The sequence below is a fragment of the Orcinus orca genome, chromosome 6, assembly GCF_937001465.1.
Source record: "Orcinus orca chromosome 6, mOrcOrc1.1, whole genome shotgun sequence".
Classification (NCBI taxonomy): domain Eukaryota; kingdom Metazoa; phylum Chordata; class Mammalia; order Artiodactyla; family Delphinidae; genus Orcinus; species Orcinus orca.
In genome coordinates, this window is record NC_064564.1 from 78,140,873 (window position 1) to 78,164,114 (window position 23,242).

The 23,242-nt window shown below is 36.3% G+C and overlaps 1 protein-coding gene across 5 annotated transcripts in view; it reads left to right on the top strand.

Moving 5' to 3' along the window:
* The window catches only part of VPS13A (vacuolar protein sorting 13 homolog A), a 237,539-nt gene extending 218,680 nt beyond the window's left edge, over nt 1-18,859 (top strand). The window contains exons 69-72 of one of the 5 annotated variants that reach the window (XM_004285838.3): nt 9,187-9,272; nt 12,482-12,605; nt 15,426-15,500; nt 17,397-18,859. In XM_004285838.3, the coding sequence (XP_004285886.1) occupies nt 9,187-9,272; nt 12,482-12,605; nt 15,426-15,500; nt 17,397-17,447 (336 nt within the window). In that variant the 3' untranslated portion in view covers nt 17,448-18,859. Of the gene's footprint in view, nt 1-536; nt 690-5,723; nt 5,886-9,186; nt 9,273-12,481; nt 12,606-15,425; nt 15,501-17,396 lie in introns of those variants that run through there. The other 4 variants (XR_004480053.2, XR_007477790.1, XR_004480054.2 and 1 more) reach the window with 4 other exon arrangements.
* The last annotated feature ends 4,383 nt before the right edge of the window (nt 18,860-23,242 follow it).

Below are 23,242 nucleotides of genomic sequence, written 5' to 3' on the forward strand. Positions count from 1 at the left end.
CACAGGCTCCAGATGCGCAGGCTCAGTAATTGTGGCTCACGGGCCCAGTTGCTCTGCGGCATGTGGGATCTTCCCAGACCAGGGCTTGAACCTGTGTCCCCTGCATTGGCAGGCAGATTCTGAACCACTGCGCCACCAGGGAAGCCCTCTGTGTTTTTATAGTTGATGTAGAAGCTTTTTCTTTTTGATTGAACATATGTTTACCTTTTGACTCTGCCTTTTTTAAAAAAAATTTACCCCTTAAATAAATCTTCTCAAAATTCATTTGTGTATGTACATGTATGTATAATCTTTGTGTTTTTCATTGTGTATGGATATTGACAGCTGGGTTGTCCCATGGGGGTAGTATTTTTCAGCCATTTCAGACATTTAAAAATTTTATATGTGTTTTCTTTGAATCTCTTACATGTCTTACAAAGATATCATAGATGCCATTATGTAAGTTGTAGAAGGGACGCTGTCTTCGTTTGTTGTATATTTCTTTTCTTTCAGAAATTACAAATGTTTGTAATTAGCTTCAAACACTGCCTTAATAGCAATTGGAAGATAACTACCTTCAGCTGATGTGGTCTTTCCCTTTACTTCTGGAAGAGAATTACAACTGATCTGGGAAAAAACGGGCTTATCATAGGCAGTCAGATCACCAGAGTAGTGCTGAACATTCTTCCTGGCTTCATCTGAAATTTTGAGTAAGTGGACAAGAACTATGAGATAAAGGCCTATTGGATTTCACTCTTCATTTTTAACTCTTCCTCTCCAGAAGCATACTTCTGAATGGGATGAGAAAACTGAAGAGAGCCAAATTCTGTTATCAAAGCAAATTAGAGTTAGCATCTCAGATAAAGCAGATGCCATGAAAAGATTACCTGTCCAACTTGGATACAATTCTCATACCTCATTTATTAGCTTAATAGAACTCTCTTGGAGAGTCTTTGGCACATCATTTTTGAAAGCATATACTTTTGAACATTTAGTAGTAAGTCCCACTAACTTTATTTTGGACCAGTGGACTAACTCACCCCACTTAGAACCTTCCAGAATTACATAAAAATAACTGTGTGAATAAGACTTTGAAATTGTATCTTTTTCTGGAGGTGATGGTCCCACTTAGGGGAGGTTCCAGTTTTCTCTTTGTCAAAAAAGTGTACAATGAATTTTTAAATTATTTTTTAATCCAGTAACTGAAATGAGACTAATTTGATTATTAAATCTTTTTCAAAAGTTTGTCATCATTTCATCCCATAAATTTATAAATATATTATGGAAGGATAAATATTAAAGTAGAAAATGTAGCACATTTAAAAGAAATAAAAATGTTAAGCTCAGATAGGTTCAACTTGAGTCTTTCTGCTTACTGAGGATGTGCAAATAGAGCTAAAATTCTGCAGTAAGTTTTAGTTTAAAAGGTCTTTAGGCTTTATTTAGCTAAAGGTGCTAAATTGTAACCTGGGATTCAACCCATGACTTCTCTGCTGATACATGAGAGCCCTACCTTACAATGTCCTTTGGTTACTTTCAACAGCACATAGGTTCTCAACATAACTTGAGCTTAGTAAAGTTGATTCATATTTTATTTTAGTGTGTGCTCTAACAATAATATTGTTAGAAGACTTTATTATAAATTATGAAAAGTCTTTATTAGCCAAATATCCTATGAGAGAAAAGCTGTTGTCTTGCCAAATGAACAGTTCATCTTCATAGAAAATTAGATTGGAGGCTGCTTTCATTCATCTAAAAACAAAATTTAATGTCATCTATAAAAGGAAACACCATGTATAGTTTTTTGCCAGTTAAGAGTCTTTAGTTGTAAATTCGAATGAAACTGACATCCAACTGGTGATGATTCTGATGAACTGTATATCAGTGAAAATTTACCGCTAAAGAATCTTATAGGAAGCAGTATGGAGAAATGTACATTTAGACATTTTGTGCACTTTGAGTCTGAGTTAGTTGTTTATTAGTCTTACTACCTTCCAAAGAGATAATTATCCCTGGGTATTCTATGAAATGGAAGTATTACAGGAGATGTGACACAGCTTGTGAACTATCTGAATCCATATTCCAATGAGCTGTTAAAATGGGATCCCACTTCATCTAGTGGAATATATGTATCTCCTCTATGCTAACTCATTTTGACAGTAAAGATACCTGGGGTGCAGTAATACCGTATGGCTCAGGGCCTGGATTCTGGAACCATGTAAACCTGAATTCAGTACTAGCCTTTTCCTTTTACTAGCTTTATAGTCTTTTATTCTACTCTGATCTCATATTCCAGACTATAAAATGAAGATAATTGTAGTACTAACAGTACTTTGGTATATAATACCAAGATAATAGTACCTTGATGGTGTTGCTAGGATTAAAAAGCAAGGTAATATTGTGATTATTAGTACAGTGTCTAATAGGAACTTAATATATTTTCATTATTCCAGATGAATAATAACCAGTGTATGCTGGTTCTGGTCATCATTATTCTATATTCCTCATTTGTCTCCTCTTTGCCAAAATAAAAGCCATCATTAAATTTTGCCTTTTTTTTTTTTCTTTTAAGGTTAATAGAATAGTTAGAATGTTGTGACGGTTTCCACACATTAATTGATAAGCGATAGAAACAATAAAACCTCAGTGATTTGGACTGCTCTGAATTATTTCAGTATTTTGAAAGAAATTTTATTCTTTTCAAGTTTATATAGTATCATGGGTCAGTAAATGTTCAATGGAGGTTCTGCTGGAAATGCATTAGAGAGACTTTTGTAACTATCCACTTACAGTGTTTCTGACCAGGTTCTCTGGCTCTTCTTGTAGAATGTATTAGGTACGTTAATTAATGGTCTGCTGTTGTCAGTGCACATAATTATGTCATGAGCATAATTCTGTCCTTTCTCCAGACTGTTTTAGTTGAACCAGTTGGTGACAATTCACATCTCTTAAGATAATAGTTTCTTTTATTTGATTTTATGTCACAGTGTTATGCTCAGCTGTCCTGTGTAAGCTGTCAGCATAGTTTATACTTTAGCTGACTGTCAAAATAGCTTATTTGCATGGGAGGAGACAAAGGTATGGGGGGAATTAAACAAAGCCTTATTCCTCTTCAGATTTGATGACACAGTCAATGAGATTCAATTTTTTAAAAAAACCAATTTGCCTCACATAATAAGCTAAATACCAATTCTTCACTTGTGTTTATATTTATTCTGCTATATATATGAAATCATTGAGCTTTCAGGTAATGCATTTCTGTATTTGCCCATGAAGCTTAGTTGAATACCTTGTTTTTCCTGGCTATAGCTCTCAGATCTGTTATATTTAAAGTAAATTGATAAAACCTTTTTTACCCCTAAGCCTTAATCATATTACTCTAAGGAAGTTATACTTACTACATTTTTCTCTAAAGAGAAGATTACAAGTCATTTATTTATTTACTTCTTAAATAATTGAGAAATGGCAGCATTTACCATTTTAATTTGTTTTGTTTACCTCCCTGAATTTTATCATTTTTAAAAGTACACTTAATTTTTTAGTATAATCTGTTGATAAACTTTTCATCTTTCCCCATTGTCTCCAAACTATTCAAATTAGCCAATCTATAGAACCATTTATTCATTATCCAGTAGATTTTCTTGCTCGATAGCATTTTGTTCTTTGTCTTTTTCATCTAGATGAATTTCATTTTCCTTTTATCACTCATGCTGCTATCTTAAAAAAAATTTATATATATATATATACACACACCTCTATGAAACTCATCTTCCAAAAGAAACAGATATTGATCAGATTTTGTTTTTGTTTTTTGCTTAACTGTATTCTTATCTTTACCCAATTTTCTTAAATATATTTGCAATGAATATTAGCACCTTATATTGTTTGGGATTTAAAGTCTTCCATGTTAGTGATTTGTTCATATCTATTGTTTCATATTTTGCTTTGTTTTTTCAGAAGTGTGTTTGTTATAGAACTGTGCTAATTCATAGCATTTAGATGGTTGGAAAGTGTTAGCAGTGTTTTCTGTATTACTATAGTTGTTAGGTATGTTCTTTTTCTAAAGTACTGGGACTTATCTGGCAGGAAATACGGATATTATTAGAGAATAACGCTGACACAACTGTCTTTCCAGTTCCTACTTTTTGTGTGTTTCTAACGTATAATCAATTTGGTTTGGATTTATTTATATCTAGTAAACTAAGGCTTACATACTCAACTTTTCTAATGCAAAAGGGACCCTTATCAATAACCATACATTTTGTTACCTGTAGGTTCTGACAATTATATATAACGAATGTAGTTTCCTTTGTGCTTCTCTGTTTATTTCTTAAAGTTCTTAAATGATGATGGATAATTCATATATTTTTTTAATGAATAAGGCAAAAAATGCTTTTCCTTTAACACTATAGCATGTAAGTGAGGCTAACATGTCTATAGTACTGGCTATTGTACTTGATACTTCAGGCAAATTCATTGATTTTTCTGCCTAACTTTGGTCTTGATGCAAAGCCTACGTGTGATTCCTAGCCCTGGTTTTGCTAATTCTTCATTTATTTTAAAAGGTATCCCAAATTATTTTAGTAGAAACATTCATACCTAGTATCTGATTGGGGTGAAGGAAGATAAGGTATTAATATTACACTATTTGAACACTGTTAACCTAAAAAAGTTAAGCCAGCCTGAGCAGCTTTAGCAGCCTTCCTCAGCAACATCCAGCATCCAGGGATATTGAAGACATTTTTGAGGTACCATGGAAACGTGTGACTGATACTATCATGGTGTAGTGAAAAGCACTGGAATTAGAAGTGAAGAAACCACTTTTTTGAGCCCAGTTTTGCAACTGACAATATGACCCCAAGCAAGTCACTTAAATGTAATCTTAACTTAATAACACAAGGTTGTTGTGAAGATTAGATGGGAAAGACACTTAAATGTCTTAAATGATCCTCGATTTCTTCATGTGTAAAAGGAAGAGATTAGTTTGGATGAACAATAATATTCCTTGAGGTTTAAAATTCCAGGTTTTCAAAATAATACAAATGATGTTTTGAAAAGTATAAAGCTTCATATGTAGTGAATTTACAGAGTCAAATAATTTGGCAGGAAATTGTGACCAAAGGCATGACATTTGTAGATTCTTTACAGCATGATGGAAGATGATGGCTGATAAGCTATCACATTCTCTCCCATCCTTCTATGAGATTTAGTTCGAAGTTGTAGCTTCTTCTCATTAATGCTGTTCTTATTCCATAGTCGCATGTTTTAATGGAGACTGACTAGCAGAATTTTGCTGTATATTGAGTTATCTTTGATGTGTTTATTTAAAGATTGACCATTCATGTTTCAAGTGTTGCATTTAAGGTTTTTGATGAACTCCAGAAAGCACTGCATGAGTTACTTTTTTTTAGCTTTTATTTATATCAGATGCTATTGTGACTATTAAAAGTGGTTTAATTTCTTAAATGTACGGATTAGATTGGGTCTGAAAAGTGGAAAGTGATGAAAGGCAGACTCAACTGCAATACCCAAACTTAACATAATATTGAAATAGAAGTTAGTTACTTAGAATTGAACCATTAGCTTTCAAGTTATTTGAAGATTGTAATTGATTAATGGGGTTTATAGACTCTTGTCTTCTAGTAGTAGTGATGTTCTTGAGGAAATCAACATTTGTATTCTATATTTTAAAACTTGGCCAAATAGAACAAAAGAAAATACTTTCAAGCTAATTCCTTTTCCAGTACCAAAAAACTGAAACAAAAGGCTGTAAAGTTAAAAATAAAAGCTTCACTTCTAACCCCACCTCCACCGTTATCCTTCCCAAGCCCAGAGTTAAATGCTGTGAACAGATTTGGTGTGTTACCACCAACCCTTCCAGAAATTCTTAGTAATTTATTCATTAAGTAAGTAATTCATTCTTAGTAATTTATTTTCAGTTATATCTTGCCCATCTTTCTGTATCAGTACACACAGATCTACCTTTTTTTTAAAATAAATTTATTTATTTATTTTTGGCTATGTTGGGTCTTCGTTGCTGCACGCGGGCTTTCTCTAGTTGCGGCGAGCGGGGGCTACTCTTCGTTGCGGTGCACGGGCTTCTCGTTGCTGTGGCTTCTCTTGTTGCGGAGCACAGGCTGTAGGCACACAGGCTTCAGTAGCTGTGGCTCGGGGGCCCTAGAGCGCAGGCTCAGTAGTTGTGGCACAGGGGCTTAGTTGCTCTGCAGCATGTGGGATCTTCCCAGACTAGGGATAGAACCCGTGTCCCTTGCATTAGCAAGTGGATTCTTAACCACTGAGCCACCAGGGAAGTCCCAGATCTACCTTTTATTACCCTTGTAAGCAGGATTGTTTCTTTTTCATGCATAATGTCCCATTGTATGCCTATACTATAATTAAACAGTCTCCTGTTTCTGAACATTTAGGTTTTTTGCATTAACACAATATAACCATGAAGATTCCTATAAGTATGTCTTCTCACACCTTTGCATAAGATAAATCATAGCAGTGGAATTGCTGGCTCAAAGGATACATTTATTTAACTTGAATTTTCTTGATTTTGAGTTAGATTGAACATTTTCTCATATGTTAATTGTCAGATTTTGTGTTTTGCTAGACTACCTGTTCATATCCTGTATACATTTTCCTATACATTTTACTCATTTTTCTTCTATTGGTTTATTCATATTACTAGAATTCTGTGTGTTATGAAATTAGTTATATATCACTGTATTGACAGATATTTTCCCAATTTATTCTTTGATTTTTGTTTTATTTCTGTTTATTTGCTTACTGTTTTGCTATTCATTAGTGTTTAACTAATGCTATTCATTAGTTCCCTGCGCCACCAGGGAAGCCCTGTGTTTTATTTTTAACCCTTCACTTTGATTATTAAAATGTTATTTTATTCTAGTACTTCTGTAGTTTCATTTTGTATAGTTAAATCAGTGATCCATGTGGAATTAATTTGGTGTAAAGAGAGAAGTAGGAAAAAAATAAGAGAGAGAGAAGTAGGAATCTAGCTTTAGCCAGCAAGTTTCTTGAAGCACCATTTACTTGAAAATGCATGTTTTTGACCAGTAATTTGAAATGCTGTCTTGATTTCTTAAATTCCTATGTTTGGATATATAGGATTTTATAAAATCCTATTGCATTTTGGTCAGTTTCTGGAATCTGTATTCTTTCTATTGATATGTCTGTATACAATTTGCAGTAGCATCAAACTGTTTCACGCCTGCAACTTTATAAATTGTATTAATATCTGCTAGGGTAGTTCTCATTCTCTTTTCATAATTTACTGGATGATATCACTTTTTTTTCTAGATAAATTTCATTATAATATTGTCAGATCACTTTTCCCCCTCCCCAAAACAAATGAACAAACATCATTTTGGGATCACATTGAGTGTGTATGTATAAAAATGGGGTGGGGGAATAACATCTTTATTATAATGAATTTTTATATTCAAGAATAAGACATGGGGCTTCCCTGGTGGCACAGTGGTTGAGAGTCCGCCTGCCAATGCAGGGGACACGGGTTCGTGCCCCGGTCCGGGAAGATCCCACATGCCGCGGAGCGGCTGGGCCCGTGAGCCATGGCCGCTGAGCCTGCGCGTCCGGAGCCTGTGCTCTGCAACGGGAGAGGCCACAACAGTGAAAGGCCCGCGTACCACAAAAAAAAAATAATAATAAGACATGGATTTCCATTTTCAAATTTTCCGTTATTCCCCTCAGTAGACTGTTACAGCTTTTAACATACAAATTCTGCATGTTATTTGTTAAACTTATGTGTAAATATTTATCTTTATTACCCTTGTAAGCAGGATTGTTTTCCTTCCATTTTTCAAACTGATTATTGTTTATATAATAAAGTTACTGGATTTTGTGTACTTGAGTTTTCCAGATACTGTCATCTTAAAGTAATTTCTACTCTTCCTCTCCAATATTTGATGCTTCTTTCTGTTAATAATTTATCATTTCTTAAAACATGACCCATTTTACCTACTTTTACAAATTTATTTGCATAATTTATATGTTAATAATTTTTATTAATTTCTTCTGAATCTCTGGTTATGTCCCTTTTTCATTTGTAATTCCAGGAATTGGGGTTTAATTGCCCCACCCACTACAGTAAATACTAAAGATACTCTTTCCTCAATATTAGGATCTTTGAAGTTAGAAAATTCTTCCATGCAGTTAATTTGTATGTTTTATCCTGCTGGGGTTTTTTTTTAACTTCTGTCTCCCATAAAAAGTCTATTGTATCAGCCTTCTAACGCAACCTTATTATGAAGTCACTTGTTAGTCTTCTTCTAAATTACATAATTTTAGTTTTTTGATATAGCCTCATGGAACACAATTTTCCAGAATCTTTATATTCTCTTTTGGATCTCTTGAAGAAATCTAACATTTTGGGCTAAATTTTTGATGTATCTTAGTCGCAGTTACATTGCTTGCCTTTAAAAAATAGTAGTCTAGCCTGCCATATATTTTACATAACCAGAGTAACTCCATCCTCAGAGCAAATGGTATTGAGAACAGATTTTAAAAAGCCTATTTTGCTTATGTAGTAAACTTTATATTTTTTGAGACAAAGAATTGTTGATCATGTCATGGATAGTGTTTCAGCAGTCTTAAAGATAAATAAAGGCTATTGCATATGCTGGTCCTGGGGTTTCCTGTTTGTCCAGAAACAGTCTGCTCCTTAATTTTGAATGAATTGTGAAATTAGCAAAGAAAAGCATGTTTGTAAGGCAGATAATGGAAATTCCAGGGAAGAGGCAAGGTGGGAGCTAATAGTAATTTATGTGATGCATATGTTTAAATATGTGTTAGTGTTTACATGTGTTTTTGTACAGGTATGATCAAATACTAATTGTTTTCCAAGACAAAATGAATGTGATGGTTTAATAGTAACTTCAGTAGGTTCCACTTAAACTTTGTAAAATAACAGTATCTTCTAAAAATCTAGCATTAAACACTGGTATAGCTGCAATTGAATAATCTTGACTAAAGCAGTACAAATAGGTGCTTTTAAAAAGGAAGCAGAAGTGATTTTGTGAATATTCAACTTTCTGACAATATGTTTACTGTGTAAGTGTGCTAATGATTTGCCCCCTTGAGAAAGGTTTTTAGAGGATCAGTAAGGCATTACTGGTATTAGAATAGGATATTATCAATTTTCTCACTCTCACCTTTTTTTTTTAGGTCATGGAAAATGGAAGATTTGCAAAATACAAATATTTTACCCATGTCATGATCAATAAAACAGACATGTTAATGATAACCAAAAGGTAACTTTCTTTCTCTAATATAATTTGATAAGGGGTTAACTGATAGCCACTCATGAAGTGAAGCAGTTTTTATTCACATCTTGTTCCACATATTTAACACTGATTCATACTAATTATGGTTCTCTTGCTCTACAAGCCTCGTGCCTAAAACTTTGTATGCATACAGATAAATGCATAACCATGCACAAACATAATTTTAAATTAAATATTTTAGCATTTGTTTCAACCAACTAAATGGATAGAGAAATTCCTGTAAAACTATCCTCTCAGGTGTAGGCAATACCATTCCTTCCCCCTCTCTGAAAAAGTATGCAATTTCAGGTTGCCCCAGAAGTCAGTAGTCTTCTGGTGGTATCTAATCATTAGAATATATAGAGATTCACTCACATAAGTAGATATACCACTGGAGACATTAGTTTTTTGGGGGATACTCCCAACTACAGCCAAATCTTCAAATAAACCTGTAGACAGTAGAGGGATACATGTAAAAATACACAGTGGCATAGCCTCGGAGGGGCAAGTGTTTGCAGGAAGTATTATTATGAAACCACGGAAAAGAATAAGCAAGTGCAGTAGTAGGGTGGATTTCTGGATGATGCAGAGTGAAACTGTGGCTGAGGATGAGAGATTATGGCTGAATAGAAAGGAGTGGCTAATTAAGCTGTGTGGCTTTGTTCACTGCCAAAAAGGTAAACTTATATAAGCATCTTGTTGGTTCGAGTTGACTATTGAACTTAGCAATCATTTTTAATGTTTTTAATCCTAATAATTTCTGAGCCCCAAATTTATAGCACTATCTTAATTTTCTTGTTTAAAAAGTAACATAAAATATAGAAAACTCACACAGTATTAGAAGGTATAGATGTGAAAGCCAGTATTCATTCCATCTCAGATACCAGTCCCTCTTTTCCCCTTCCTAGAGACAACTACTTTTGTATCTTTGAAATATTCTATGCCTATACAAGCAAACATGCTATCAAAGCATACATCTGCCTATAAAGGCATACACATACATATTTTAATGTAAATAGGAATCTATTTTAACACCATCCTGTACCTTAATTTTTTACTTAAGATCCATGTCTTTTTATTTATTTATCTATTTATTTATTTATTTTTGGCTGCGTTGGGTTTTCGTTGCTGCACACAGGCTTTCTCTAGTTGCGGCGAGTGGGGGCTACTCTTCGATGCAGTGCGCGGGCTTCTCATTGTGTTGGCTTCTCTTTGTTGCAGAGCACGGGCTCTAGGCACGCGGGCTTCAGTAGTTGTGGCATGCGGGCTCAGTAGTTGTAGCTCGCAGGCTCTAGAGCATAGGCTCAGTAGTTGTGGCACACAGGCTTAGTTGCTCCGTGGCATGTGGGATCTTCCTGGACTAGGACTTGAACCCATGTCCCCTGCATTGGCAGGCGGATTCTTAACCGCTGCACCACCAGGGAAGTCCCAAGATCTATGTCTTAAAGAGTATTCCATGTCAGCATATGGAGATCTTTCTTAATTTGTAAATGACTGCCTGATATTCATTCAGAAGTATGTGCTATAATGCATATCTAAGTTGTTTCTGAACTTTTATACTTACAGACAATGCTTCAACAGTCATTTTTCTTCATAGCAGCATTCACTCATGTTTTATTAACCCCATTGACTGAGGGAAGGGTGACTCATCAGAGTTAAACAAGAGTCAGTTGCAAAGTTTATTATTTCCAGATCTTGCAACATGTTCTTTTCTTTTGGCTGCGATGGTTTTTCGTTGCTGTGCGTGGGCTTTCTCTAGTTGTGGCAGGTGGGGGCTACTCTTCATTGCGGTGTGCGGGCTTCTCATTGCAGTGGCTTCTCTTGTTGCAGAGCATGGGCTCTAGGCACGTGGGCTTCAGTAGTTGTGGCTTGCGGGCTCTAGAGCACAGGCTCAGTAGTTGTGTTGCATGGACTTAGTTGCTCCATGGCATGTGGGATCTTCCCGAACCAGGGATCGAACCTGTATCCCCTGCATTGGCAGGCGGATTCTTAACCACTGCGCCACCAGGGAAGTCCATTGCAACATTTTAGAAATTACTTTCTTCTCAACATAGTAGACCTCTTTAAATGAGGTCACATAAACCTTGACAGAGTACATGTAGTAAGCTAGTTGTAGTTGATTGAAAGATGATATTTATACTTAGGAGGTCCTTTCTTTCCAAATTTTGCACTTGAAGATAAAGAATCTTTTAATCAGGAGAGGGAGTACTAGGCGCCTGAAATAAGATTAGCCTATCTTTGATTTTTCACATGGTTGAAGATGTACTGGAAGACCAGTAGGTTTGTTCCAGCAGCCCCTATAATCCAAGACTGGTGAAAGAGGGGATCAGAGGCAGAAGATTGAGATGAAAGAAATAAATCTTAATTAGCTTTCTCCTTTTCCATTCTAGCCAGGTGCCAGCTGTTTCTTTAATTTAGTCCCTTAACTTAAAGTATATGTCACTTAAAGAAACCTCTGGTTGTACCTACAATTGATGTTTCAACCAGAAAGAAGATTTGGGGAAGGAAGACCTTTGAAGGAAGAATTAAATAGAATTATTATAGACAGAATGAATTTTCATCTCTTGATTTCCTTCCTCAAAATGGGGGGAAAACAAGAATTAATTTTAAAAACCTCTTTCTGATACAGGTTGGTAAATATATTACATGGAGCCTTAGTATTAAAAGCATTTTGTTCTAAATCATTAATTACATGAAGGTTCTCCAAAATATTGCTTGGTAGCTGGTTCTCTACATTTTTCCTATTTCTTAAAAACATTCCTTATACATTTTACTTTATAAGTACTTTATGTTTTCTAAGATAAGTAGGTTGTGCTATACATTTCCCACTAAACGTTGCTACATAAATTTTATGTTTTCATTCTCATTCAGTTCAAACTATTTTCTAATTTCCTTTGAGATTCTTTGACCCATGGATTTTTTTTAGAAGTATGCTTTTAAGTAAGCATTTGGAAGTATTCTTGTTATCTTTCCATTACTTGTTTTCTAGTTTAATTTCATTATGATCTGAGAATATACTTTGCATGATTTCAGTTCTCTTAAATTCATTAACGTTTTTTATGACCCAGAATATAGTCTTATCTGGTGAATGTTCTATGTGCCCTTGCAAAGAATGTGTATCCTGCTATTATTATTATTATATTATTGAATATAAGTGCTTCAGTTTTTAAAGTGGTTTCTTTCTTTCTTTTTCCGAGTGGTGTGTTGTTTGTAACAAAAGGAACGTTTGGACAGCTTACATGTGAGTGGCAGTATAGTTTTGATGAGTTTACCAAAGAGCCATTCATTGTTCATGAGAGAAGGTTGCGCATTGAAGCAAAGGTATGTTGAATAGATTTTTTTGAAAACTTGGAACTGAAAACAACACATTAAAATAGTCTTTACTTTTGTAATGTTTCTCCCTCTTTTTTACATGTTGCTTGGTCTTTGTATGGTTTTTCTTTACACCTGCTGTCTTACTCAAGCTTAAAGAAAGGAAAGCTAGGCCAAGAAAAAATGTGCTACTTTATGTGCTCTTACATGGACCACAACGTTACTGGGCCCTCATTTTATACTCAGTAACAGAACCGCAGCTTTCCCACGGCTATCCAAGGCACTAAAGTGAGATATTTGTACACCTCAGAATCCCTAGCAGTTGCCTCCATAATTTTTTTCCCTGAAAATCTTGCTGATGGACACTTGAAAAGTTCTCGCTCTAACAGCCCATTATTGGTAGTTCTTTCTCTTTTTATAGATATTATCTTCCTAATTCAGTTATAATCTTCTTGAATGCGGAGACCATTTCTCACTCTGATTTCTAGCAGCTAGAACAGTACTTGGTATTTGGATGTTGGTATAAAATACAGCAAATTGCTAGTCATTTGGTAAATCATCAGAGTCTCTATATCCATTGTAAGTTGTAATGATTGCACTAGGTACCGTAGGTGACACAGAGAAATAAAAGATAATATATTTGGCCTCACAGTATTTGACCAGACACCTATGTGAAAAGGGCCGCTTTGGCAATGGCTATATTAATCAGAAATATGTGACTCAGCCCAAGTTAGTTTTGTTCACTGTTATTTTTGTTTGGTTTGATTTTGAGGGATTTAATTGGCTCATATAACTGAAAGATCCAAGTCTATATATTGTAGCTTAATTATGCTCAAATGATGTCATTAGTATTTATTCTCGCACCCTTCCTCTCCTCCTTCATTTTGTCCATCTTTGCTGCCCTCATCTCTAGGTTCTACTTTCTTCAGTTTGGCTTCATTCTCAAGCAGGCTATCGTTTGGTGACACTATGGCCAGCAGAAGTTCCAGGCTCATATCCTACTAGCTCAGCAGAATGAAAGCTTCTCACTGGGTCTCACTGGGCCACCTTTGGTCACTTCCTTGTTCCTGAGCCAGTCACTTTAGTCAGGGGCTGGAATGGGCCAGTTGGCCAGGTGAGGGTCACAGGATCATTGTGGTGCTACCAAGAAGGAAGGGTCAGCTCTATATGAAGTTTTGGGAGTGAAAGAGGGTGAAAAATAATTACCCAAAGAAGATTCAAGAAATTGTTACTGGAAGAAGGGGCATTGGATGCAGACAGGCAGAAACAACAGATTTCTTCTAAACTAGCCTATAGAACAGAACTGTCCCTAGGCCTTGTGCTTAACTAGTGAAGACCATTTATCCAATCTTACCATTCATTCCAAAGACATGGGGCCGCTCTTAAGGAGACTGGATGTTAGTTTTTGAGGATCTTAGACCAACTTACCCTTTGAGAATTTCTCTGATTCACTCAGAAAATGAATAACCCTGTGGCCATATATGAAATGATGGATAGTAGTAGCTGTTAGGCTCTGCTGTAGCCCATATTGCATTTCCTGGCTTTTTTATCTCCAAGGATAAACTTCTTACCTCCTTGATTTCTTCCCCTTTCACCTTTCCCTTGCGACCTTATATCAGCAATCATACTTTTTTTTTTTAATAATCTGATTTCTTCTGGAGTCTGTATATGCATGGTTAGTTGAATTACTTATAGAAATTGTTAGACTAGTAAAATATTGCTTCTTCTGTGTCCTTACCCATGGTTAATAGAAGTAATCAGCACACTCCTCCTCGATAATCCTATTCTATTTGCCCCTCCAATGCTTAATATCCACCATTAGGTAGTTCTCCTCCCACAAACACAACAGAATATCAAAGGAGTTTAAAAAGTGGAGGACAGGGCTTCCCTGGTGGCACAGTGGTTGAGAGTCCGCCTGCCGATGCAGGGGACACGGGTTCGTGCCCCGGTCCGGGAGGATCCCACATGCCGCGGAGCGGCTGGGCCCGTGAGCCATGGCTGCTGAGCCTGCGCGTCAGAAGCCTGTGCTCTGCAACGGGAGAGGCCACAACAGTGAGAGGCCCGCGTACCGCAAAAAAAATAAATAAATAAATAAAGTGGAGGACAGGGCTTCCCTGGTGGCGCAGTGGTTGAGAGTCCACCTGCTGATGCAGGGGACACGGGTTCGTGCCCTGGTCCGGGAAGATCCCACATGCCGCGGAGCGGCTGGGCCCGTGAGCCATGGCCGCTGAGCCTGCGCGTCCGGAGCCTGTGCTCTGCAACAGGAGGGGCCACAACAGTGAGAGGCCCGCGTACCGCCAAAAAAAAAAAACCAAAAAGTGGAGGACAATCGTATAGAATCTAAGACCCACCCTGATTTCTTTGATTCTGAAGCTACATTCTTATTGCATTCTTATTGGTTTAAAATGTCAGAAGTTACATATATAAACACATACATACACACACATACATACCTATACAACACGTGTATATGTATGCAGACATACATGTGTACATTATTTTTGAGCTGAATTTATCATGAGGCCATAGCCAGATATCAAGAACTATCTGAGACATTATTTGGAGAGGGAAAACAGTGGTCCTGCTTCTAGATTGATCTCCTTCCCATCCTCTGCATCAACCCTTGATGGCTTTAGCAACTGAAATGTCACCTAAAACTTTTTATCTTAGGTTTAGTGATAACGGATGGCTTCGAATTTAGTATTTTTTTTTCCATTTGTGTTTCATTCTTCTTGATTTCTCATTCTTGGCTTTTTTTTGGTGGCATTTCTTTATGGTATTTCTACAACTAGATTCCCATGTTAATGAAGCTACTTATTCTATTTATAGGAGCGGGTGAAGTCTGTATTCCATGCCAAAGAGTTTGGAAAAATAATTAACTTCAAGACTCCAGAGGATGCAAGGGTAAATATAGTCAATCTTTTGGTTAAACAGATAGCAGCTTCTCATTTCAAAGCCATGTAAGTTGCATTATTCTTTAAGGCAGATAAGTTGTGTTTGTTTTTTAATTTTATGTTTGCATTTTGACAGTTTTAATATATGTAACTAGATAATATTTTCCCCAAATTATTTTTTCATTAGATTGAATTCAACACACCTACTTGTCTTTGAAATCAAATTGCTCTCTTATTTTAAATCCTAACTGTAATACTTTGCCAAAAAAAACCAACAAATGAAAGAAATTAATGCACTCTAATGCTAATCTACCAGCTCCAGCAGGAAAAGTATAGCCCCACATTGTTTATTTCTCTACTGTATAGCTATAGGGATTTTTTTCCTTTAATTACTGTAGCCTGGCACAAGGGAAAAAGAGCCATGCCTGTGGTTAGAAAATCTGGGTTTAAATACTGGTTCTGTTCCTTCTTGACTGTAGGACCTTGGGGAAGTCAGTTAACCTCAGCTTCCTCAAAATGTGAATTATGTGAACTGAAAAGCACTATATATACTTTAGGGATTATGGCAATTATAGGGAAGTGCACTGTCAAGAAAAGGAAGACTATGAACTGATTATCTACCTCGTTGGTCACAACTAAGACACTATTCCTGACACTGAAGTATACTCACTCTGTCGTGAAACTTACAATAAGAACACATGGGTTCTTTACTGAATCCCTGGGCCTCCCGACCTCTCTGTGTTGGTCCTGGCTGGTTATGATTATTTACCAGTTCACTTCTCACATCTGGAGCTCAAACCAGAAACCTCTCCCACCCATACACATGTACCTTGGACCATTTAGCATGTGCTGTGCAATTTTCTATCTAGACATTGGGATATAAGGTAACACTGACATATTAACAGTAGAAAACTGAAAGGAGGCCAAGTTACAAAGAAAGAGGGATAAAGTTACTACACCCTCAATATGCATGTTGCCTGGAACAGGGAGACAGTAGAGCATGATGACAGCATGACTTTCAGGCCATCTTCTTTGTGCTGCTGAAGGACATTACCTTCAGTTTCTCTGTAATAAGTTTTCCATTTAATCTCTGTCACTGTGTTATTTTATCCCAGAAGGTTTCTTTTTAATCCTCCTGCTCTGCCAGAAACATCTAGAAAAGGCTACTGAGTCCATTTCTCTTTCTCTGCTTATCTTAGAGCTATTTTCACTAGGTTCTTCTTAAGTAAAAAAGCACAAATATCTTTGCTTAAGCTTTTCATAATGGGATAACACGAGTATCACCTCCATGGCTTTTATTTGTCATGCAGGCCTAATGATAATAGACATTATTGACAAAAAGGTTTACACTTCATTTGCAGTTTAATTTTGTGATTTCAGATCCTTTCAAATTAGAAAAATGTATCATAAAAGCACCTAATATGCTCAAGAATGTTGCTATGCTGCTACCCACTGTAGAATTATATGTACTTATTCCTACTCAATCAGTAGAATCCAATATATGGAATCGTGAAGGTTTGTGATACAGAATTGGCATAGGTTGAAAGGAATTCTACATAGATGATTTTCACACTATGCCAGAGTTATTCAATCCAGCTGTTAAATTACCCTTCTCTCTCAGGATGCTTCATTTTACTTTGCTTATTCTGAAGATGAACATCTAAGTCCAAAGACCTTAGAAAAACATTATTACTACTGTTAAATCAAACCCAGTACCATTGTCCCTGAGTCATCTGGGCCATTTAAGTCAGTGAATGATCTCTCCTGCATAGAGAATTTAATTATTGGCTATAGCAGTATACTCCTAACTAAACTGGAAAGACAACTTCTAGATTTTCATTCATTATATTTTGTCATTGCAAGTTCATTGAAGTTAAGTAAATGTTGCTTCATTTCCCCACAACAGTGGATCCTCAGAAAGCTAGAAGAAGCAAGAGAACCTTCCCCGAGCCTCTGACAGAGACTGCTGCCTGAAGATACACAGCAATAAATCATTACAATTTCTACCTTGTACCTTCTAAAACCTGTTTGGGGAGTATAGTATAGAAGTAATTTCAAGTACTTTAAAAAAAAAATCAGAATCAAGTAAAACAGTTATGTGATGAAACTATTTCAACTCTTTGGGGATCCATTTGGTTTTCTAACTTGAATCATGCATCTGGTTACAATTCTAATTACTTTATAAAGGAAATATTTCTTTTATGAATCTTAAATATTTGCTCCAGGTGATTCTCTGTAATGGTGGAGAAGTTGCCCATATTTAGCCTAAATTTAATGGCGCTAAATGTAATGTTCCTAGTTCACATTTTACAGTTCTATCATGCTTGCTTCAAGGTCCCTGAATGAGTGATGGGTAAATGATCAAATCAAACATTGCCTTAGTGGTATCAAGATAACCTTGGTGGTAGTTTCTTTAGAAACATGAAGTTCTTTTTACAGATAAATATTTTGGTATGATTTTCCTTATTTTTTTTAAATAGAGGGTAGGTTTGAATTACTATTTGAAGTACATAGCGTGACTATGAAAAACAATCTTTTTTATTTTATATAATACAGATTGACTAATACCCCTTCAAGCCTCATCCTAAGAAAGGCTTGAAGAAATGAGTGTGCTACCCAAAAAGGGAAGGCCCCTCTCAGAACTTTCAAGCCTTAGAAATACTTCCTCAAGCCAACTCCTTGAGATCTACTTGGTTTACCAAGGTCATGTTTAATAGATTGCTGACCTTAAAGGAAAATTCCTGAGGCCTTAACAATACCAACTTCCTATTCACTGGTAGTATGAAATAAACAAAAGTCCCACCATCTTAATACGAGTTATGCTTCAGAACAGACGGCCCCTCTCTATACGCATGTCGGGTAAGTGTATGTACCCTAAAGTCTAACCCAGTAACCTGTCCTGTTGGCAATAGATTGAGAACTTCTGGTTTGCTTTCTCTACAATTATTCAAGTGAGAATTACTCTTAAGTGTATACTCGTCAGAACAAAAATCATGGGCTGCACATTAGTAAAGATGTCAGGGGGGGTATTTTCCTTGATTTTTGTCCAAGATCCTTGATATTAATGGACTTTTTCAAGTGAAAGGGGATGAATATATGATTGTGAACCATGAAGAGAATGGTGCAGTGTCTTAGTTATTGAATAATACAAAGTATTTGATGCATGTTGAACGTACCGCCAAATTACTATAAACCGTTTTTAGAATTGGAGACTATAAGTCAATGGTTGTGAAATTCTCCTCAGATTCCTTGCTTTGTTGTAAAAGCTAAAATAAACAGCATGCCAGACTGTAATTGTATTTCTTCCTGACAAAATCTTGCTACTAAATATTATTGATTTTCCTGATTAAAAATCTCATTGTTTATTAATAGTTTCCTTCAGAATTTTTTTCTTTGCTGAACATAAATTTAGTCACGAGATGACAAATTTCAAATCTCATCATAGTGCATGCTCCCATGATGACCTTTGTTCAAAGTAACATGCACTTTTTCTCTGTTGCTGAGCTCTGCCAATTTTGCATACGTTAGAATTAAACCTAAGGGTAGAGGTAGTCAGAAAGCTTTTATCAGATTGTCCTCATCTGAAATGTTGTTTTACTGGAGTTCTAGTCAGTGCCATTAGCCAAGTACCTCATTACCTACTCCAGTTTCATGACTTTATACTCAGAAAAATACAGACCCATAACTTTTTGGGTATCCCATAGTAAAAGGGAAAAGTCTAAAAGAGTAAGGATAGAAATTCTGGTATCCTCTGGAGGCCAGGCAAAGTGGGTCTTGTAACTACTATACATGCAAAGCCAGTGTGCCTATCCTTCCTGTTCCCTTACCAATGAGAACCTAGAAATATCTTTCCTTATTCTTTCTCTACCCATCAGTCATCTACCCACTAACACCTCCCATCAGTTCCTGTTTCTAGAATGGAAAGACCCACGATTTCAAGAGCAGTAGTTTATCAATTGTCTTAGAAGATTTTCTTCATCTAAACCAAGAACATAAGTAGATCACTAGATGTGTCAGTCTTTTTAGCATAACATTTTACAATTATGTGTTTGATTCTGTAGTCTTTTTCTTGAATATTACAGAGTCCATAATCTTATGGTATTTAAAAATAATCTACCCTGAATTATATTTAACTGTGTTTAGTGGCTGTCTGCCTGAGAATTGCAAACTTGTCTTCGTTTTTTGGTAATTGCGATGGAAGATGTCCTGAGTATCCTGTCCTTTATCTTTATCTCTTTGTATTGATATTATGTGTTAGCTATAGCCCTGTACCCTTCATGTATCCTGATATGTGTTTATTGTATGAAGCTGAAGGCAGAGTGTCTATTCCCTGCCAACTGTCCTCCAGAAAACTATGATCCCTAGACATGGCAACTTTTTTTTTTAAGAATCAATTTTATTTATTTATTTATTTTTGGCTGTGTTGGGTCTTCATTGCTGTGTGTGGGCTTTTTCTAGTTGCAGCGAGTGGGGGCTACTCTTGGTCGCAGTGTGCAGGCTTCTAATTGTGGTGGCTTCTCTTGTTGCGGAGCACGGGCTCTAGGCACATGGGCTTCAGTAGTTGTGGCACACAGGTTCAGTAGTTGTGGCTCACGGGCTCTGGAGCGCAGGCTCAGTAGTTGTGGTGCATGGGCTTAGTTGCTCCGCGGCATGTGGGATCTTCACAGACCAGGGATCGAACCCATGTCCCCTGCATTGGCAGGCGGATTCTTAACCACTGCTCCACCAGGGAAGTCCCTAGACATGGCAACTTTGATTTCTGATACAATAAGAAGCTTGTGATTTCTTCACATTTACAAAATACTCTCTGAACCAAAGAGCATGTGCACTTCTGCAGTGGCTTCCCTATTAAAGTATGTATGTTGGCTGCTTCTTCCCTGGTGTTAGCAAGACCTTGGAATTTTTCCCAGGCTCAGTTTAGTACAGCTGAGTTATTTTCTGGTTCCTAAATAATCATGACTAGCTGTAGGCAGTCCTTCCCTGTCCCTCTCTCCTCCAGAATCCTAATCCATCCCCAAATTATCCTGTGGCCTCCAAATAAGAAAATCTTCTTAAACTTATTTATCATTTCCATAAAATTATCTCTCTCATTTTTTCCAATGGTAGTAGCAGTAATATACTATCCCAGTGAATATATACGCACCTAGCTCATCTCTTAGAAATAGCCTACAAAGTAGTATCCTATTCCTGTCTGGTAAAAAATAAAGACACTACTCAGTGCCGAATTTTATGAACCTTATTCAGTCATTAGTTACCAGTTTTAGTTGGTACTTCAGGCCAAGCCAAAGCCCCAGTATTAAAAAGGTTGGGACAAGGTACTGGATTAGTTTGCCTGTAGGAACTGAAAGTGTGCACCGCATATACTGAAGGGAGAAGTAGCTGTTTGGAAATGGGTGTTTTAATGCCCCAGCCAACACAAGTCAGAGAAATCTGTTGGGGTTCCAGGGCCATTGCTTTTACCTTTTCTCAAGATCAGCTAAAATCCTCAAGGACAGTGTTTTTCAAACTGTAGTTCTTAACCCATTAGTGAGCCGTAAAATCAGTTCAAGATGAGCATATTTTAAAAATAGAATAGCAAAGAAGAGAGTTCTGCGTGTAACAAGGTTAAATATTGTTTCCTGAAATATCGTTTCAGTTAAATAATCTATACTGTGTGTACCGGGTCACAATATAAAACGTACTCTCTTATTGGGAATTGCAATTTGGGGGGGCGGGGAGAAAACCCTTGGAAGCCAGTGCTGTAGGAGGCGTTCACCATCCAGTGACTGTTGAAACAATCTGGGCTGTGCCAAGTTGTGAGCACTGCCTTTTTCTTTTGAGTGAGAAGACAGGATAGCTCTTGTTTCAGAAATGTTTCCCTTTCCTGGTGTGTATCAGATACCCTTAGATACCTGTGTAATATGTTCCACTAGATATCAGTGGTCTAGAAAAAGCATTGACACAAACAGCAAGCACCCAAAAAAGGTCATAGGATATCCTTTAACTACATGTATTTCAGTCTCTTGCGCACTAAGCATTCTACTGAGATGGGCACAGAAGTTCTCCTTTTAAGTACATTGAGTGTGCTCCATCTGCCTTCTGTCTGATTCACCATACAGGTGGCCCAGGCAAATGGGGAGCTTATTCACGGGTCACAATCTTTTAGGGCCAAAATACTTATTCTCTGGAGGGTGCTAAATAAATGCCAGTGCTGTTTAGCTGAAAATAATTGGATTTCCTAATTTCTGTAGGATTCAAGTAGAAAACACGCATAACCTGATTCTTTTTGCGAGATTCAATACAAAATTTATTCACTCTGGTTTTCTTTGGTGCTACCCAGTATCACTGATAGCTCCTTTGCATACTCTAAACGAGGACCATCCACCCTCCTGCCCAATCCTTTGAAATATACTTTTGAAATTATACCTTACTGCTAATGCTATACCTAATCAAGCTAGCACTGATCAGTTAAAATTTTTAGGATTCTTATCATCTATATTTTTGATCATTGCCCAAAACAGCTATCAGTGCAGACCTTTTCTCCTGCTTCTTTCCTTTCTACCACAGTTGGTGTAAAGCAGTACTTGTTTCAGGGCTATCCTAAAAGGCCAGCACAAGGACTGAGAATATGCTGGGTCCTACTCTTTTACAAACCTTCTTCATGTTTCTTTAATTGAAACCTTTTTTTACTTTATTTCCTCTTTTGTAAGGTAAATTGTTCAATGTCATTTTTTTTTTAAGTTTTGCTTTACAATTACAGATTAGTTCTTTTCTAAAAGCATTATGGCATTTCCAAAAAAACTGATACTTCTGGTTACCCAATGAGCCATGTAAGAGATGAAACTTCAAATTTTATAGGTTGATATGAGTATATTTTTAAAGTTTTTATTACTTTATACAAATCCAAAGTTATTTGTATTATAGTTTAACACCTGCTGTGATATCTGTCAGCCTGAAAATCCCTGTCTGTCACTGAATACCATTCACATTCATTTAGTATTGCTCTGATACCTTTAATAATGGGTTCCTTCTAATGAAGTCCTTGTAATAAGAAACCCTGTAAGAGTAATATAATAAAAAGTCTAATAATCAGAAGTGTACTTAAAATAGATCGTGTTGGAAACCCCCAACATTTCTTCTAATGCCATCATACCTCCAGCATTCTATTGGCTACCCAAAAGTTTCCACTTTGGGAGCTGAAAAATGTTCAAGTAACAATGTAGACTACATTGAAATGTTCTCAATGTCAGTAATTTTATACCGACACTCACAGACTATTAGAAATTGTATGTGGGACTTGTTGCAAGGTCAGGTTGTTGTAGACCTTTTAAAATGATCATCTCCGTATGTGAATATGTGTATTACATATAAAATTGAACTCTTCAGGGAATGTGCACTTTAAAAATATTTCCTTACTAATTTTTGTATTGACCAAATAGTCTGCTCCTTTGGAATGCTTATTCTTTAGCAAAAATATGGTTGTTGATGATGACAGTTCTTTAAATGTCTGTTTCTGCATCAGTGCAATATTTCCTTCACTTTTGGGTTCCTTGTACTTATGTCTGACCCAGTTGCCTGTTATACAGTCTCTGCCTTGATTTTGTGTGTTCTGGTAAAATAATTAATTTATAAACACAAACGTTTACAGTGAAGTTCTTCCTCTTGAAATTGAACTTAGTCTTATTTTCCACTGAAAATTGGTTGGCTATGTTCACCAATGACTTTTTTCTAAATAATAATAATAATTTCTTGCTATTGGTAGAATTGGATTGC